The sequence below is a fragment of the Rhopilema esculentum genome, chromosome 21 (genome assembly GCF_057945365.1).
Source record: "Rhopilema esculentum isolate cy_ngs chromosome 21, ASM5794536v1, whole genome shotgun sequence".
NCBI classification, from domain to species: Eukaryota; Metazoa; Cnidaria; class Scyphozoa; order Rhizostomeae; family Rhizostomatidae; genus Rhopilema; species Rhopilema esculentum.
This window is the reverse complement of record NC_142835.1, coordinates 11,192,418-11,212,678: the sequence shown is the minus strand read 5'-3', so window position 1 is coordinate 11,212,678 and position 20,261 is coordinate 11,192,418. Positions and strand designations below refer to the sequence as shown.

Below are 20,261 nucleotides of genomic sequence, written 5' to 3'. Positions count from 1 at the left end.
GTACCCAAACATATGGGCACCCTTCCCACCTAAGTCTTTTGAACAAATCGCAAGTAAATAAAGTGCTATATTTCTATAAGTCCACCAAAAAAGTCCAGTACTAGCAATCCTGTCTTTGCATAGTGCCTTTTGATCTTTAGACCTGATTGATAATTATGGCTCAACCATTCTGTTAAAATGCAAATCTTAGTCTTTGAAATTGTTTCCGGATTTCTGTGGTTTTATCTGCATACTTTCAAGATAACTTTGTCAGTAATTTATTCAAACATGAATTTAATAAGAATAAAACAATTCAATTTTCTGAAAATTGTTCTGTAGAAAATATGCCATAGTAACCATGTATATAAACCACCCAACATATAGGCCATACTCTTAATGTGATACTTGCAGAATCAAGAAAGATATTGTTATTTAATCTATATTTGCAAAGTTATTATAACTAAAACTTAACCAACAATCTTATTAAGCAATTATATTATTATCCAAAATTATTATGTCATTATGCCAAAAATACTATAAAAGAAAAGAAATTCATTTCAATTTGAAATCTACATAATCATTGCGACATGATTAATTGGCAATTAAATAAGTTTTGAAATTTCTTTAATAAAATAGGCACAACATCTTCTATTTTGATATCTGTATTCAGTTCCTTGGAAAGTGATGTGACACTCTTTCCTTGAATTCCGCATGGCACAATGTGGTCAAACCATGATAGGTCGGTGTTGCAATTTAGAGCTAAACCATGAGATGTAATGTATTTGCTGACATGGACACCTAAAGGAAATTTTTATCAGGTTAACACATTGAATATTCATTCCATCAATTGTATCATTGGCTACACCACAGATACAGTCAATTTGTGTCATATCATAGTGTATTAAATTCCTTTGATGGATGCAAATGAGAGAAGCTTCACTTGAGTTGACACTGTTTTATTTATAGAGCAACAGTGGGCAACACAAGTGAAGCAGTGTTTAATCCATGTAAATTATGCCAGAGTTATCTGGCATGGTCTAAGGATTTCCCATTGTATTGCTATTGTTTAATGGTGTATATCAGATGTGAGCTTTACATGGATTCCACCCTGGCAAGTTGGCAGCACTTCACGCCAAGGATTGCAGAGCACTGTGGGCTAAAAAAGTTAGGTGTATCAACATGATAAAGCCTAAAATTTGGTTAAAGCAAGTTGATTCATTGTATGTTTTAAGTACTATTTTGGGGAGTAATCCCCTTTGATTCAATTCAATTTTCATTTGAACAATAAGCCTTTTTCTCAGAACTGTTTCTTAACTTCTAAACTTTTACAAAACCTTTTTCCAGCACCATCTTGGTACATTTTTCATTTTCATGACCTTTTCAACTGTAACTTGATTAACCAAAATAGTTTAAATTTTGCAAATAATACTGATCTTAAAAAAGAACATTAATATTAACCAATTGCGGCAATTTTTCGATCCTCGGTCCATACACCGATGTCCGCTGTCCTTCCAACATTAATTTTAAAGTCTGCACAAGTGTCAATTACAACTTGCTCAAGCCGATTTATGTACCATCTTGCACTCGGTTTGAAGTTGCGCAAATTTAAAACTGGATAGCAAACTAATTGTCCAGGACCATGAAAAGTAATTAAGCCACCCCTGTTTGTTTTATAGAACTCTGCCCCGAGTTTTTTCAATTTTTCATCCGTCCTCTCGAAATCAGTTGTTGATGGGCCTAAGTAGAGTTGCGTTCTTGTCCCTATGGTATATACTGGGGGATGTTCCACGATGTATATAATGTCCATTGGCTCACTGCAGGAAACTCGTTTTCGGTAGGCGACTTTCTGTTCGCATGTTTCTTTCATCTTAGCGATTGCGGGTCCATAACTCATACGACCTAAGTTCTTCACAGTAACGAATCTTGAAGCCGCCATATCAAGAGTGTCTCTGATGCGTGGCAGCCTCGTGTGTATTTGCCATGTCCGATGGATGTGGATTCGATCTGAAACCATCAGCAAGTTCAGAAAAGACATAGAAAAAGAAAGTAAGGAGCTTGGTTTACACGCAAGGAAAGAATATGACAGGAAAGGAAATGAAGCCAAAACGAAACTTTTCCCATGTTATATTCGACATGGATGGCCTATTGATTGGTAAGAATGACTTATTAGCTCCTTGACAGTATCATATCAAGGAAAGCTGACGTCTGATAACTTCAGATCTGTCAACCAAAGATGGTCAAAACCTGGAAATTTACAGGCACGCTGGAGGCAGGGGGTGTTAGGGGCTATAGCCCCCTTACCTTTTTGCTTTAGTATGATCTTCAGGTTGTGGCCTCAAAACTCATACACATGGGCTCAGACAAAGTTTGAAAAGTAGGGGGGGGCCAGAGGGAAAATTTAACACCCATAACAAAAGATTTTGAAAAAAGCTCTATTGTTTTGCAAAAATGTGGAGGGGGGCTAAGGCCCCCTAATTTACTTATTAGAGCAGTTCAGGGAGTAATCTGTAGCTCCCCACCTGCATTTGAGAAAAGACTGGAGGGGAGCAAGATCTATGGCTCTCCTCAAATGGCCAGGCCTGTCTAAGGAAATTAAATTTTCACGAATTAAGGTACAATTTTCAAGACACTTTAAACACAATGTGTCTTACGTTTTGTTGATATGAGCATTTCTTGATGCTCTGCTCTTAATTTCACATGCAGTAATGAGATCTTCTTGCTAGTTATAGATTTAACACAACCAACTGTTGAATTAACCAACCTTTTAAGTAATCTTCTGATGCACCTTTTATACTAAATGGTAATCAGAGCTATGCAAAGGAACTGCACAAAAACATACTTTAATTGACTCCTTTATCTGCAAAACTGGTCCGTAACTAAAAGGTCATTTTTAACCCCAGTCACATCAGGCCTTGTCAGAAGCAGAAAGCAGGCGCTTGACAAACTGAGCACCTTTAACTTTCTAGATGCTCAATTGGGCATCTGAAAATGGCTTTGAAAAAAGCAAACATTTTACAACATACTTAAAGCTTTTTCGTCTGACACTCCTCAGAGCATAAAACGTCAGAATAGGTTCCGAAAAACATGTTTGAAAAATATATACCCAGTTGTGGATCGAAATAGGCCAATCAGAAAAACGCAAGCACAAGACCGGTATAGTTGACCAATCAGTTGGGCATCATTAAATATCATCAATAACAAAAAATGGTTTTTTGTATTTAATTTGTAGACAGCATGAACATGTTAGGTGCTTGATCAATCAAGCTCCTAGAACTTTTTAGGCTCATTGCAAGGCCTGAATTACATTCTATGCGACCAATGAGTAGCATTCATAGTTTTTAGTATGCAAGGCAATGGGATAGTTACAGTTTTTGCACAATAGTATCTTTATCATAGTATTGTAAATTAACTGTAGGTAGTTTAATCAGTAATATGTATATATCATGAAATTTTAAAAGTATTGCAGTTACCTTGTTGTTTTCTTAAATAAATGTTAAAAACGATTCAAATTCCACTAAAGATGGAGTGGGTGGAAACGTCGTAGATATGACTATAAAAGGGACGGGTTTGATATTTTGGGAAAAGGGTAGGTGTTGGGTGCCTCATTTATTTAGGAGACCCCAATGTGTGGTTGAAGTTATTACTAGGTGGTAGTGACTGCTCTTTTCTCCTTCAAAATTTACTTTTATTTTAACCCAATTCCTTTTTTGGGTTGGCCTTCATTGCCTTAATACACAATTGCTCTGTTAACTGTATCTGTTTTTAGACACTGAAAGGATATACACAGAAATTATGCAAAGGATCGCATCAAAATATGGAAAAAACTTCACATGGGAGATTAAAGTAAAAATGATGGGAATGCCAGGACTAAAGTCTGCACAGGTTTTTGTTGATGAGTTGAAGCTTCCAATTACACCAGAAGAGTTTTTACAGGAAACCAAGAAGCATAAAAAGGAACTATTTCCAACTTGTAACATTTTGCCTGGTAAGAGTCTCCTATTTCTGTGTTCAGAAGTATCCAAATTCAACCTTACAGCTATTTTCATTTGTGTCAAAGTCTATGATAAACCTATCAACAAATAAAAAAAACTAAAAATAATTTTTCATTTTGGAAAAAATTTGATAGGATCATAAATTTTCACTTCAGTAGTCATTCTTTCTATAGTTTTTGGTGATTGTTGTTCTTCATTGCTGACTCTGAGTTTCAGAAACATGTTGCATTTTTAGCAAATTAAAATATTATTTGAAGCAAATATATTGCAGTTTTTTCATGTTATTACCTTCTGTTCATTGTATTTCTTCAGGTGCAGAAAAGCTAGTAAAGCATTTGCTGAAATGCAAAATTCCTATTGCCTTAGCTTCAGGATCGTTTACCACAGACTTTGAAACAAAGACACAGAATCATAGGGACTTTTTTTCACTCTTTGAAATCAAGACTTTAGGTGATGATCCAGAAGTTACGCATGGAAAGCCTAACCCTGAAGTGTTCTTAGTTACTGCAAGAAAGTTCAAAGACACTCCCGAGCCCGGTAGTGTATTAGTATTTGAAGATGCACCAAATGGAGTGATTGCAGCAAAGAGTGCTGGGATGGCCGTTGTCATGGTTCCTGATGAAAGAATGGACAGTAGCATGTATAACAATGCTGATTTAGTTTTAGGTTCTTTAGAAAATTTTAAGCCAGAGGATTGGGGTTTCCCTGCATTTGAAGAAGCATAAGGAACCTTCAAAGAAATATACTGAATTTTTTTGATTCAATTAGATTATTTGGAAAAGGTCATGGAAATACAGTGGTAAAGATTGTTTTTATTGAGAGCAATTATCATTTTATGATATTTAGATTAATTTTGTCAATTTTTTGTGAATGAATATTCAAAATATTATTTCTCATTTACATTTTATACTCTGAATACGCTTCAAGAACTTTGCTATGCTGGCAAAAAATTGACCACATAATTTCTCTCTGCAACAGCTGGTTGGAAAAGGGAAGGGGGAACCAGCTGCATTTTCAAGAGTTTGAAATAAAAATCAATGTCATAAAATGCTTGCACCTTTTTCAGTTTGTTGATCAACTACTGTTTTTTGGCACTTCTGATCAAAACATTTGTTCTTTGTTGATATATATTTCTTAAACAAACAGGAAGAACAACGGGGAAGGACCCCACCCAATTTCAATGAAAGGTGACTTTTCAACAAAAATGTCACAAGAAATTGAAAATGACAGCTTTCTCTCGCTTTTTTATTCAACGTAAAACTTCCAAAAATGTAGTTTTGAAAAACACTTCCGAAAAGATTTCTTGAAGACATTATGAGAACGATACCAAGGGGATCAATAGGCCAAGACAAGTACAAGCCCATGACGGGGGGGGGGGTAACAGCTGGATTATAACAAATGCTTTACTACAGAAAGCTACTGAAAGATTAAATTATCCATGGGCTCCGACACAGGTTGGAATGTAGAGGGGGACAAGGGAAAATTTAGCACCTATAACAAAAGATTCTGTGAAAATTTCTATTGTTTTGCAGAAAAGTGGGGGGCCATAGCCCCTCCCCCTGGCCACCCTTATCAAAGGCCCTCTGATCAGGGTGTTGTCATACTGGGTGCTATATCAATAAAATATACAGGAAAAGGCAAATAGCTATTTAACTTTGAGAATATGAATGCAAAAAACTTGTATTCGCCAGTTGTAAATCACAACAGCCCTTGAAAAGGAAATTCTAGACCTACCGTAAATCCTCAAATTAGCCTCCTGGGGCTTATCTATTTTTTATATTTTTTGGGTGGGGGCCTATACAGGGAGGGGGGCTTATAAAATTATTGTAGACATTATTAAAGACCTCGTTTATTTTTGTAGGAATTCCTTTACGAGCATTTAATTAATTATTACGAAAAGTGTGAATTTTTTTTAAAGATTTTTTTAAAGGGGAACTGAAGTGAAAAACGATTTTTTTACCACTGATAAAGGTTCCCGTGCTGATTCAAAAGCCGTTTGAATTTTTTAAATACGTTATGTAGTTTTTAAGTTATTAAGTTTTTAAAGTCGAAATTTGCCCTCATCGATGGCGGAGCGAGAACGCGGTCAGACCACTGTGTCACGTGACCTTGTGACGTAAAGTGGTGGACACGAAGAGATGTTTTGATGAAATGTAGTAGTGAGTTTGATAAGGTTCATGACAGGTAACAATCGTGAAAATTGTGATAAAAGCATGAAACTTGGTGAAAATACAGAATTCGATATGCGTAACAAGATAGAATATAGACCCATTTTGGGAAAAAAAACCCTTGTGCTATTTTTAGCCTGGGGTACTTGTGCCCAGTACTCAGAATATGTTGGCATGGTCAATCTATTTCTGTGAACTATACAGCCATGAAACTTGGCAAACCGACACAATTTGACTTGCTGAAAATGATATAAATGGTCCCCACCCTCAGAAATGCCCCTTGTGCTATTTTTAGACTGGGGTACTTGTGCCCAGTACTCAAAATACGTCAGTATGGTCAATCTATTTCTGTTAACTATACAGCCACGAAACTTGGCAAACCGACACAATTTGGCTTCTGAAAATGATAAGAATGGTCCCCACCCTCAGAAATGCCCCTCTTGCTATTTTTGGACTGGGGTACTTGTGCCCAGTACTCAGAATACAATAGTATGGTAAATATATTTCTGTTAACCATACAGCCATGAAACTTGGGAAATCTACACAATTTGACTTGCTGAAAAAGACAAAAATGGTCCCCATCCTCAGAACTACCCTTGTACTATTTTTAGACTTGATACTTGTGCCCAGTACTCAGAATACGTTAGTATGTTAACTATACAGCCATGAAACTTGGCAAACCAAACACAATTTACTTGCAGAAAATGATAAAAGTGGTCCCCCACTTCAGAAATACCCCTTCAAACATGATTTCTCATGCTTTGTCTACAGAATATGATATCAAAGCACTTTCTGATTTAACTCCAGGCATAAAAAACAATTCATACCAGGATGTACATAAAGGGGGAGGATTTAAAGCACAACCATTAAATGATGTATATGTTTCCAAGTTTATTAAATGTTGAGTTGAAGCGAATTTCAGAAAAATACAACCATTGGGCACAAAAAAACTTCATTCTCAAAATTTAAAAACAGTGTATCTAAACAACAGGCAGTGACAGAATACATTAACAGAACATTGTACCCTGAAGGTAAAACATTTTCCTCTGATTATTTATAAAAAATGTTACCAAGAAGGTGGTACAGGACCATTATTGTAAGAGAAAATCTTGATCAAATCCAAACTATTCTACACATTTCGATGTGAGTGAACTATGTTGAAAAGTACACCTTAGGAATCTTAAAAATATCAAGCCTTGCTCAATCCCCCCCCCCCCCTTGATGTGACTAATCTAGTGATTTGGCCTAGGGCTGACAAGATTTGGCCATTGTCCCACTAGTTTCAACAAATTTCTCTTCTTGCTATTATGAACTATAAGTCTGATCCTTTTGAATAACCCCGTGTATATAACCATGTTCTCCACTGTATATGTAGTAGGTAGCTGATTTTTGCATTTTCATTGTCTCTCTGCAGAATTTTGAAACTCTTGTCTTCTTTGACTAAAGTTCTTTTCTTTACATTTGTGATAAATGCATACTTAAAGTTGTCCAGTTATTCCAGCACAAATACCCAAAAACCAGCAAACCATACATTGATCGGCCACTGTTTGTAGATACCTAGCAAAGTGGATATAATTTTAGGTATTATTCTATTTTAGGCATATTTATGCAATTCTATTAAATATTTGACATTTTCGAATTATCAGTCCAAAAATCTGAATTGCAGGAAGATTTAATAATACTTGTCAATGTACACAAAACAAACCAGCTTTTAAACCAAAAGTGGATTAGGTCGACCTGTTCCGTGCTACACATCAAACTATGTATAAACGTTTTTATATCAAAGCAAATATTTATTAAATTGTAACATGTAATAATCCTTATTATTTCAGATTTTAGAAATGGAAAGATTATAATAGGAAGCCTACTCATTCTCTGTTGTATCTTACTTTTTATAAGGAAATAAGGAAATTGAGTTTGAGTATTTCTTGCCTTCATTGCAAGAAAAAAAACAAGGATCGACGTACCATTTATTTACTTCCTCATTTCTACCAACAAAACGAGCACGTCGCGGGAGATAATTCATCCTCATCCTCTGGGATCTCATCGAGCCTAGGCTAATCTTCATCGCCACTTTCGCAGGTCCCGTTCGCCCTTGGTAGGGCAAGTACTTCACCACCACATGCTCCAAACACTTCATCGTCGCTCGATCTTAAGTCTGTTGTCATTCCTGAAGAGCTGTCGTGAAAATTGCGATCTGAAATTTTACCTACTAACCAAATTCCCTCCCTCCGATTCACTCTACTACACTGTTGTTTTCGTTAGGTTCGGGGCACGTGTCCACGACTTTACGTCAGCGCCTGAAACTTGTCTCCAGACCTCTCCGCCACAGAAATGGAGAAATTTCACACTTTGCGCGTTAAATGCAGGAAAACGAAAAGTAAAACACTAATTTCGTGTCGATATTCGAAATCAGCACGATGAAAACTACTAATTAAATGATTTTCATTTTTCACTTCAGTTCCCCTTTAAGACATTTTTTTAAGAAACTGGCTATAAGAAATGAGTAGTGGACAGTCAGAAAAAAATAAGAAACTTCATCAGTACTCGAAGCAAAAATATTAAGAAACTATCAAATCGCGATAAAACTGAGAACAACGAGATTCTGTAAAATCCAAGAGCCTGATTGCACTGTTGGCCTAGAAATTAAGACACAAGGGATAAAAATATACTTCCCGCATCTGAATACAGCATCAGAACGGAAGCGAATCTCTTGACGTGATAAAAAAAGTCACGGAGGGCCCACGCCACCAGGTGGCCGGGATGGTCATGGTCTGGTCCCCCAACTTTTTTGCGAAGCAAGTAGTTTTAAAGTTTTAGTATAAGGGGTCAGATGCCTTGGCTTCCTGCTTTTTTAGCCTTGACCCCCCCTTTCAAATTCGTGGCGCGGGCCCTTTCACGAACATTTCATAACATCATTTATGGCATCATAATTTAAGAAACTCTTATGAATCAACGAGTATTGAAATGTCCAGAAACTGGAGTACTCAACATCGACCTTTGTTTCTTGTAAAAAAGAGTGTAATTCAAAAAAACGCCAAGGGCAACTTCAGGTGGTAAAAATCGTCAAATTAAGGGTTCTAATTCAAGGGTTCTAATACCGTAGCAGTGGCTTATTCGAGGGGGAGGCTTATTGACAAATTGTAGTTCTAGGGTGTGGGCTAATTCGAGGCGGGGAGCTTCTTTGAAGGGGGGGGGGGGGCAATTCAAGGATTTACGGTATTGAAATTTGTTTCCATGTGGTCTTAGATGAGTTGTTGCTGTTGTCCGTACACATTGGAAACCCGGGCCTAAAGTGTGGCATTGGTGCTGATGTTATATTTTAAATTCAGATGAGTTTGAACCTTATTGGAGGACGGAATTCATTTCAAAGATGATTCAAGGAGTATATAATCTTCAAATTTTCATTGTTGGTATGAAGCTATTTGTATCTCGGTTGTTTTAATCCACATTTACTCGCAATTGCAATTTGCGCACAATCGCCTTTCCTGCTAAATGAAAATAAAAACTACCCTAACCATTCCATGTCAGCAGTCATATGCGAGAATCTGCCAAAATACTCTCCCATCACTACTTATTCGAGTTGAAAAGATTGGTCCTGCACCAACCTTCAGAAACTATTAATTGTCAACATCCACGTGGATGAGGTCACATACCTCAATGTTCTGTTTATTATATTTAATAGAGAGTTATTTATTATTAAATTCATGCTAATGTTCGACTTGTACCAATTCAATGATAATGATAGTTGCTAAAATAAGAACAAAAGGGGCTCTCACGCAAAATGTTGCTATAAAAATATTGAAGAGATCAGCAAGCTCCTTCTCTCTTGGCATCGACAGGGGGCTTAGCTCTCCTGCTGGAGCACTAAAGTGCAGACCTGGGTAGATGTGGCCTTGATATGAAATGTCACAATTGGCAGCCAGATGTAAAGTGTCATCAACAGATTTGTGGCATTAACTTTTGCTATTAAATTTTTCTCAAAAAATAATAATGTTGTCATTTGAAAGGGGTTTTAAGTTTGCTCAGTGTTATTTTTAATTAACATTATTTTGCTTTGTGGCAATACAATTAGTATGTTTTTAGAGGCACAATAAATTGCTCTCCAAGGTGCACTTCAATGCTCACACTAGATCAACATGCTTTGCAGGCAAGACCTGTGTCATGCAGAGCTGTTTCTGTTTCCTATTAATTCTAACTTATAAAATTATCCTTCTTGGTACTTGAATACCATCCTTATTTGGATCTTTATCTGATGTTCCCCTCCAGGCCTCTCTATAAATTTTTTTCGATGTGTGCCGCTGATTATACGCCTCAATGCTAAATTTTTCATCCAGGAGTGCAATTTCTAACTTCTGGTGTAAATCATGCGGAAAAGCAGTAATATCAGTACTATTGATGTTACCAGCTTTCCGTCTGATTTTTAAACTTTGTCATATCAAAGTATTATAAAGCTTGTCTTTAAAGCATTATAGACACCCATAAAGAAACTTCTATTATTTTGATCTCAAAAGAAAATTATAGTAGACTATTAACACATTTTTAATCTAAAAATTACTTCTTACAATGGTAACAGTGGGGAGGTAGATTAAGTGGCTTTTTCATCTCACTCGACCAGCACAGAGAGTTTTCCACATTTTAATCTGTATTTTGTGTCACACAATTCCCTAAATGACGAATGCTTTAATTTCAAGATGATTCCTGGGGCAACACTGCAATGTTTTTGATAAAAAGTAATCGTTGCAAAGTGCATGCAATATCACCATATTTTTAGAAGCAGTCCCAAGATTTAATCTTTGGTAGGCATGTTAGCTTTCTTTGACAAGAAAGGTACCTCAATATATCTCATTATATACTATTTATCAATATTATTTTAGCATCAGTATTGGCAACATCTTTGGCAAGCTTTTGTGGTAAACTGGGAGCATTTGATGCTTTATGTATTTATGGCGATGCTGTCTTTTTTGTCTCTGTTTCACCCTGCCATGAAATGGAAGATCCATTTTCAGTATCTCCAGTTGGATTAACAATTATAAACACATCTCAATCAATAAAGAAGTATGACATAACAACATCTAAGGACATTTCAAAACCTCTCTCATTTGGTAAGTCTAATCTTTGCATTCATTGAATGTCTAATTCAGTTTTGACTTAAATTTTTTATTGTGAGTTCAGCCTGCATTGTAGTAATTATTGTTCCACCTCTGAACACTTTTAAAGCCTCACCAAATGGAACATATTTCAAGCCTTTTTAGAACATGATAGTGCAAAGTTGAGAGTTTGTCTTAAGTTTGCACCAATTGATTTTTTTTCCTGGTATATTTTATTGCTTTACTTGCAATTCATAATTTTCTCACAGGTAGAACTGATGTAGGCGTCATGATAGAAATGCATTATCACTCAGCTGGCGCTATGCGTGGCCATCTCCATATTGATGTAAGTCATGGCCAGATTGCTCTTGGCCAATTTCGTAACTTTCTAATTTTTTCATTGAACAATTGTTCTTAGTATAAGCTTTGGCAACTCCAGGATCTCTAGAATTTAAAATGATTGGCCAATATTTAATTCTATTGGGAATCCTTATATTGTACAACTTCACTGTCCTGCAATAATTGGTTGCAAATTTGTCATAGCCAGTGTTGTATTTATGTGTTTGAAATTAATACGCAAAGCAAGATTTATGTGCTTTTTGTGATCATGTATTTTCAGTTAACATGAAATTTTTTGGACAATTAGTCGACCTTATGTTGGATATTTGCTTTGAAATGACAATGGTTTATAATTTATCTTGCTGTTCAATAAATGCAACTGATTTCTCAAAAGACATCCCATCTACAAAGAGCAAAAGTTTAAGGTCAGGCAGGGGACTGAGATGCTGCTGTTGGTTTGGTGGTCTTCTATGTTCTTACCAATTCATTGTTATATTTACAATGTGTGGCTATTTGAATTAAGAGAATAAATGCTTCAAGTATCATAATATTTTGTCTATAAAATGACCCTTTGCCTTAAAAAAGGAAATGGTGGGAAGGTCTATTTTTCCATGTATAAGACACACCCTTGAACAAGCCAATAGTTCGAAAAAAGGTGTGTCCACAGCGAAATACAATAACTTTCCAGGGTAAAATGGTTTTTAACTTGATGGTCTTGAATGCTATTTTTTGTAGCTTTCGCTTGGAAACTTTACTGATAATGGAGTTAATTCCAGAAGGTCACTGTTGAACTTGTATTTTTACACACAGAAATTTGGACGATGTATAAATTCCTGTGAGTATACAGATAGCTCATTTTAGATTTTCTTATTGAATAAATGGTTACTTGCATAAGTGGAAACAATTTTTTGCGGTACAGAATTTGAAAATGGCTTTGAAAAAAGCAAACATTTTACAACATACTAAAAGCTTTTTTGTCTGAGACTCCTCAGAGCATAAAATGGCAGAATCAGACGTCAGAATCATCTATAATGACGACATGTTTCGGATAATTTGCAGAGCCTGTTGGTCCTTCCATCTAGCAGTTTTGGAGTCGATCTCCATACAAACGAAAAAGCCGCCATTGTGTAGACAGAAGGAGTTCGTTTTCTTTCTTGGACTCCAGTGGTAATTTTTCTTTAGGCTCACGGTACTGATTGGTCAACCATACTGGTCTTGTGCTTGCGTTTTTCTGATTGGCCTATCTCGATCCACAACTGGGTATATATTTTCCATCGTGTTCTTTCGGAACCTTAATCTGACGTTTTATGCTCTGAGGAGTGTCAGACGAAAAAGCTTTTAGTATGTTGTAAAATAAGTGGAAACCTTCAACATTTTCTGTCCAGAATGGACTTGGAAATGTAAACTTTTTTTCAGCATTTATTGCATATTGAAATGCTAATTTTATTTCAAGTTGTTCATACAATTTTCTATTAAATAGGCTTTTTTCTCTCAAACTGTTTCTCTCAATCTGTCAAGTATTGCCTTTTGGCTATCAAATGTGAAATTGAATTACTTGGAAGACTTCAAAAATCTGCAAAGCCAGCGAATATTTTGAGCCTTCCATGTGTTTGTGAATTAGAATTTGTTTTGGATATCACCATGTTTTAGTGGGTGGCTCAACATTTTGTAAAAATGAAGATTGTTGGCCAAACATAGAGGCTTTTTGAAAATATCAAATCTTTTATATGATTTGTTTTCCTATCCTTTGCTATCTTTGGTTAATGTGAAGATCTTTTTGTCAATTGCTGATAAAAATATGTTAAATATAATTGCCAAAGATTATCAGAAAGTGTTGTTCAAGTTACCATTTAAAATCTAAATTACATTAGATGCCAAAAATTTCAGACAACAATTTTAGATGATTTTTAACGAAATTTTGGAAGATTTTCACATAATTGGACTAAACAAAAACACTCTTTATTGCATTTCAAACAACATCAAAAAAGAGACAAAATAATCATATCGATGTTGACAATTGTCAATTTTTGACAAAAGGTTATACATTAGTTAAATGTTTGTGCGCCAGACATTCTATTCAAATAACAAATACTTTGCTGTGCTTTTTCTATAGTGCTCAAGAATTTATACGGTAAAATTTTGGACCACAAAAAGTTTCGGACGGTAGAAATTTCGAATGCCCCAACCGTCTGAAAATATTAACGCTCGATATTTTGGGCGCTTAATGTATTGTGGTATCCCTATTACTTAGAAAGCCATGGTGACCGATAATTTTCCAATGATTATAATTATCTTAGTCTCAGGATCCAGCTTTTACCCATCGCCTGCTTGTCAAGAATCAAAACGGACAGGAAATTATTCAACACTTTGCATTTCAAAGCCAAGTTCAAGCGTGGATAAATCAAGTCAGGGGATATTCTTTATTTCTGTGGATCCTTGTACCATGCCCATGAGCTATTGGGCTGTTGCTCTTTTTCCAAGTAAGAACAACACACACATCATTCGGCAGTTCACAGCTTCTAAAACAGACTCATTTATTCCAGTCGGTAAGTCCAGTATATACTTAGATGTATTATTCCTAACGGGACATTAAAGGCTCTTGTGCAACCGTCATACTTTGCGAATTTATTTTCATAGCTGGCCTAATGTCGTACTTCATGTAAAAACCAAATACCATCCATTTTTCCACTCGTAAGAAAACAGCTACCGCAAAGCATGCCAGTTGCGTAAAAGCCTTTAAAGAACAAGTCACCGACTAACAATTGGTTGCCAGCCCTTCATTGACTTATGTTGATTTTATAAGTACAACTTATGGTTTGTCTTATGACTATGTTTAAACCTGAGCATCTTAGACTTTTTTGAGTAACCATAGTGTAAAAATGCAATAACAACTTTAGCAATCAACTTTAAAATTAATAAGGTATTTATTATTATAGTTAAACTTGTAACGATTGATTTATGTATTAAATGTTGTTAAGGTAAGTAAAAAATGGTGTTAACTTAAATTTGCAATTGATAATTAATTATTCATATAAAAAAACTACATCTAGCCACGTAGTTTGTCATAGAATGTCTTTCATATGCTCTATTTGTCAAAGAATTGTGTTTTTGAAACACCAATCAGACTGCGTTAGATTGACAAGATATTTTGAAATTTTGTTTTTAATTTGATATTGGTGTTTTATAAATTGCTTTGTGTGATTTATACAACTCCGAAGTTTTAACTATTTATACTTTTGACAGTTCAATACAAGAAAAGTTCAAGATTTTGTAAGGAATAATTCATATGTGATATTGCAGTGATAGGTTTTATAGTACTTTTCATTTACAATCTTTGAAAAATAATTCAAAAACAGTGGGGGCTTTCTTCTGGGTACTGCTCTTCCGTTGAATCATTGTTTTCTTGATTTGTGTTATTCATATTTACAATTTTTCATCCTTAAAAATTAGAGTCGGCAAATTGTGGATTTAAAGTTGATGTTGTGCCAGAATTCTCGGAAAACCACGTTCTAGCGGTGACAGTAAGTGATGTAATGTTTCTATCTATCCAACCAAGCAAGAATTTTGATGAGAAATTCCACAACTTTTTGCACGGCGTTCACAAGAATGTTAATCCTGAAGGGGTAGGGTTGGGGGTTGATTGGAAGTATCTTTTAACAGAGGCTCTGGTGCTAATTCACCTGGTTTACCCAAGGATAAACCTCTCATATTTTCTCATATTTTCATTTTTAATGAAGTTGCCAAATTTTATCAAACCGCGCTTCATTCAAGTGTCATAGTAAGTTGACCAATAAATTCTGACAACCCTTCTCATTAAAAAATATGTTTTTACTCGAATTTTCTTTATTTATAGCCACCTTCATGGGTGATGGGGCTCGAATAGCTTTTCTACTTTCCTTTTAAATGTAATCGTGAACTATTTCCAGGTTCCAGGCATCTAAATACACAAATACCTAAGTATTTTTAGGCAGTTGGGCAAGGTATCGTGCCTTTTGATAGATTTATTGACAACTTCTGTTATATTGAAAACTTAACGACCGTTAATTGTGTCGATTGTGTCATTTGTCATTAGAAACATGAGTTATATTTCAAGTAGCTGCAGCAATGGGAAATCACAAGCAATGTTGTTTGGTTATGTTGCTTTGTTCAGAAATTGTGATCATAAAATGAGCCTTGGAGTTACGGTCTTAATTTTTCTCGTTGCAGATGCTTTATGGCTGTACTGATTCATCAGCAGTTCAATTAATCAACGACTACTATTTCCCAGAGCTCGGTGAAATGTGCATACCGTGTAAGTTCACTGATAAAAGTTCTTTGATAAAAGAATGCCGATGCCCAAAGGGATTTTTTAACACGCTCCCATTGGTGCTTTTTCATTTCTATCATACACCTGACAATTGTTGAATGGGAAGTTTCATGCAGCATTTAGCATGGGAGTTGTTTTAACGTAAATAATATTGTCAACATCAAACTGTTGAAATAATTTTTCCAATATGTTTGGGTGTGCCTGAAAGACAAATAGTTTTGTTTTGAAATCAGAACATTGCCTGTGGCGAATTCCATTGGCTTTTCCTTGAAACATTTTCCACAATCTTTACAATTACAAACTGATTTTTTTTCGATTACAGCCAAGTGCGAAGCTCTGAGCCCGAACAGTCGACGCTGCTTCTCCAACATGCTTGTTGGCCATCAAAAGACAGTTAATATGACCACAGATATTACAGTGGTGGAATGCGGCCGACCGCACAAAGTTGAAATTGTCATGCGGATGGGAAACCTGCAAGACGAACTGCATGCGGAATTCGATAATAATCGGTTGTATAGCGACTTTTTCTTTGGCGGAATAAACAAAACAACAGCGGTAGCACGTGAAGTCCCTCCGATTGTGAACGGTTATATTCCACAGTTTGGTGGCTATCTTTCAGTGAATATTGAGCGATATTATGATTTGGATTTGGGCATCACTCACCACCACAGGCATACGGAAGATCGAAATTTGATGTATATCTTTGTAAGTGATTAATTTTGCTTTGTTTTTAGATTATTCTTGTCTTCTATATTTGCTTAGCTTTTAAAACCTTGCAACGTACAGCGCGTCGCATGTGCTCGTGGCAAGGATAGACACAAGTGTCTTGTATGTGTAGACATATATTTGATCAAGCCCACCGTGAGGTTTTACGTGTCCCGGAGAAATGAAAATTGGCGCCCAACTTTTTATACCCTGGTTTCAAAAGCTTGAATCAAGGACCGTGGCTAGACCCACTAATATCGTTAAACTCTAATTTTGAAGTAGTCTCCCATACATTCAAATTGTTTTCTTTTCAATGAAGAACCTGATGTCATTTTTGCTTGTTGTTCACCTCCTCTCTAGATCGACCGTAACTATGGCAACAGAGGTTCTAAACAGATGTATGTCAATCCAATAATTTTTGAAGAAATTTCTCTGTCATTTTGTAAGTATTTCTTTTGTTGTATTTTTATATTTTCGAATTTCTATATCGAATTAAAAAGTTTTTCATAGATTTAGAAGTGATCATAAGCTCCTAAACACAAATGTTAACAAAAATTTATCAATTTGCCATGCGCATTTGTTTTGCTTGTTAAAGCAAAGCTATGTTGATTCCAGCGGCATCAATGAAGGAGCATGCTAGTAGGATATGGGGAGGGAGGATCAAATAAAAATTTCAGGTCATATCCTTTTTATTGTCAGAAAAAGCCCTGTTGCCAACAGGAAACCCTATATTTTTGGGAACCTCGCTGACTAACTTATGGTTATGTGAAGACATCGTAGAATCATGTCAAAATTCTTTACTTCTCGCCAATCATTTTTTATTGAATTTGGACGAAGTGCAAAATTGATCCTGCCATGGAGGGTGTGTCCCCCCTTTCCTCCTAGTCCTGCCATTAGCTCTAATGTCACTGCCATCATCCCATAGGTCTTATGCAGATTTATAATTTTTTATTCAATTTCCCATATTCTAATTAATGTCACCGGAAAAGCGGCATAGCAACGTCTGATCTAAAAAAGACTGGATCAAGCAGCTAATGTTCTTATACAACAGGGGTGGGCAACCTACAGCCTGCGGGCCAGAATCCGGCCCGGGAAAAGAATTTTTGTGCTCCACGAGGTGATAAAATCATATCAAAGATTCTTTGGGTGGAAAGGACAAACAAGCTTTTTCATTTTTTTTTAATTTCTTTTTTGAGCTTGCAATAGTCTTTTTCTTTGTAAAACCAGGCTAGCCAATTGCAAATTACCTTTGTAATAGTGAAATTTGTAATTGTAGTTTTAGTTGAATCGAAAATGAAAAGTTTCCGTTAATATTATCACATTACAATTCTATTGAATCCGGGCTTCCTATTTTTGCCCGCTTAAAGAAAGGGTTTGAAGGATCTGGCCCACTCTCCAAAAATCTTACCCACCCCTGTCGTACATCAACACCAGGAAGCGCGCGTAATTTGTCCGCGTCTCTGCATGATGGGACCCCGCGCCCAAAGCTTGTAGCGCCTGCAATGTGGAAGCATGCTGCAACAGAGGCAGTAGCGAAACAGAGGCTCATGGAGTAAGTCTAGTGGAAACAAAGCTCTAGTGCTCAATTTGAGCCTCCTAATGAAATCGAGTTTTGTTTCATGGGAATTTTAGGTAAAGACTCATTACTACCAAGGCCACCTGGTGGACATTCAACTTTAAGCGCTGCAATGTCGGCTCTCGTAGCTATATCTGTTGTTGCTGTTGTTGCTGTTCTCATTGGTTTCGTTGTCTACCGAAAGATGCGACGGAATAAGCATGCGGATGGACTTCCATATCAAATTGAACTGAATTACGATGAAGAAACAGATCCTTCATTTAGAGATGATTTGTGATCGACTTACATGACTTTGTCTAAGAAATTAGCTCGCAGAAGCCTGCAAAAATGAGTTAGGTAGATCGTTTTCCAATTTAAACATTATTTATTAAGCCTTGCTTGTATTACAAAAGATCCGATTTTAGGTTTAGAGAGCAGCAAAATTTATTCAAAGTTTAATGAGATGTCTGCTTGAAATGCTTTTATTTAATTCTAATCAATGAATCTTAATAAGTTAAAATACAGCTCCCAAATCAACACAACTCTCTCCTTTTTCTTAGTAATGATTACAGCATTGAACCTTTTCTTTGTTTTGTTTTCAAGATAAACAGACCCATTTTCTCTCTAAAATAATCTCGTTGATGAAAACTTCAGCCAAAGAAATAAGTCTCTCGTTCCCTCCCACTTTCGTTGTCGTGGATCCAGTTGGTATATTTCATGGTATTCGTTTATTACTTATTTTCAAGGTATCATCATGTAAGTATAGAACATTTGCTACTTCAATTCTAAGCTTTGAAGTTCATCCATTTATCTAGGCCCAGAAAAGGACGGGTAGAAATATCCTTACTCTATAACCAACTACTCGGTTCTCTATCTGGAAAATAATATATTGCTTTAAGTGTGATGCTTAAACGTCGCTATCTTAGTAACTTAATTGCTGTATTGACAGTCAGTCCAGTCTTGTACATTAAATGCAACTTTTGAGCTGAAAGGAAAGGCTTAGGATTTGAAGACCATGATGTTTTGGATGTGACTTGAAGCCTTAACCCCTTTATCGAGCTTTCTCGAGTCTACGGAGTGCTATATAGCTGTCAAAATTCTGCTGATTTTTGGCCATCTATATTCTATGTGCAGGCACACAAAATTTCGTAACGATATATTTATTGCCAATGAAAAGCAGAAGGTGAAATGAAGGCATAAAACAAGATAACATCAAGTGTACCACACTTAAACTCGCAACGTTAATATCGGTATAATTCTGTGACACTGTGCATTTGAGGCCTCCTTTCTGTCACCTGAACAAATTCAATTCATTTCAAGCGGTCATCTTCTAGCAGTCCAAACGTTTGGTTCTTCATCGGCTAACTCGTTAAAATAATAGTTTATTCTTTCCTACCGATTCTTGTGTAAAATACCATTGAATATTTGATTCAAGTACATGTTGTATTGTTTTATTCCCTTGTTTTATTTCCAAGATATTTTTTACTTTTTGTCACATAGAAGATTGTAAATGTTGAACTAAAGCGTCAGTCGTATGGAAATGCTACAAGATGCGAAACTTGAAGTTGGTTACCCATTCCAAAGACCGGTGGACATTTATTTTGGGGGGAGGACAGAAGGCTAGGGGGACTAATTTTCCGACAAATTTTGTGAGATAGAGGCTCCATTGACCTGAAATATCAAACTTTTTCGATTTTTAAAAGAATCAGGTGCCAAAAGGCTGAAGCTCTCCTGCCCTCTTCTACTTAATCCTTCGCCCAGTACAAAAACGATCCTACCAAGTTGCTGCTTAAAGTGCCACAAGTCCGTCTGTTTTACGGTCAGCGTTTTAGCTTTGCAAAAAGCTGTCATATTACCCGTACAGTGCAACGGAGAACTTCACAGTCATAAAGACATTCGTGTTACATTCCAACAAAGACTGACCTTTTAGTTCACCACCTGTGTTTGTATCCTCCTTTTCGTATTTAAACCAAAGGCCATCACGTCTTGTTGACTGATGATGGCCTATACAATATTTAAAACTTTGGATATTAACTAGTTTTTGAATGCATTTATATAGAAAGAGGTTGTTTTGCGAATCGTTGTGATTTCCATTAAAAGGAAAGCCTGTTTATTTATCCTGTGTGT

At 36.0% G+C, this 20,261-nt stretch overlaps 3 protein-coding genes and 1 long non-coding RNA gene across 4 annotated transcripts; 2 read left to right on the top strand and 2 right to left on the bottom strand.

Annotated features, from left to right (window-relative positions):
• Positions 1-556: 556 nt before the first annotated feature.
• Positions 557-2,014, bottom strand: LOC135684204 (octanoyl-[acyl-carrier-protein]:protein N-octanoyltransferase LIPT2, mitochondrial). Its single transcript, XM_065199657.2, has 2 exons — positions 1,438-2,014; positions 557-777 (listed from the first exon to the last, which is right to left on the bottom strand). The coding sequence occupies exons 1-2, from the start codon at positions 2,012-2,014 to the stop codon at positions 557-559; spliced, it is 798 nt and encodes a 265-aa protein (XP_065055729.2).
• Positions 1,991-4,860, top strand: LOC135684205 (pseudouridine-5'-phosphatase). The gene is made up of 3 exons (XM_065199658.2): positions 1,991-2,131; positions 3,746-3,964; positions 4,284-4,860. The coding sequence occupies exons 1-3, from the start codon at positions 2,059-2,061 to the stop codon at positions 4,694-4,696; spliced, it is 705 nt and encodes a 234-aa protein (XP_065055730.2). The 5' UTR covers positions 1,991-2,058; the 3' UTR covers positions 4,697-4,860.
• A 2,214-nt stretch (positions 4,861-7,074) lies between these two features.
• On the bottom strand, positions 7,075-8,613 carry LOC135692388 (uncharacterized). The gene is made up of 2 exons (XR_016145177.1): positions 8,107-8,613; positions 7,075-7,696 (listed from the first exon to the last, which is right to left on the bottom strand). It is a non-coding gene; the product is annotated as an uncharacterized LOC135692388 (long non-coding RNA).
• A 772-nt stretch (positions 8,614-9,385) lies between these two features.
• Positions 9,386-20,251, top strand: LOC135684463 (uncharacterized). The gene is made up of 10 exons (XM_089114932.1): positions 9,386-9,552; positions 11,017-11,244; positions 11,499-11,575; positions 12,304-12,403; positions 13,866-14,114; positions 15,019-15,089; positions 15,775-15,859; positions 16,197-16,579; positions 16,940-17,021; positions 18,212-20,251. The coding sequence occupies exons 1-10, from the start codon at positions 9,513-9,515 to the stop codon at positions 18,430-18,432; spliced, it is 1,536 nt and encodes a 511-aa protein (XP_088971058.1). The 5' UTR covers positions 9,386-9,512; the 3' UTR covers positions 18,433-20,251.
• The last annotated feature ends 10 nt before the right edge of the window (positions 20,252-20,261 follow it).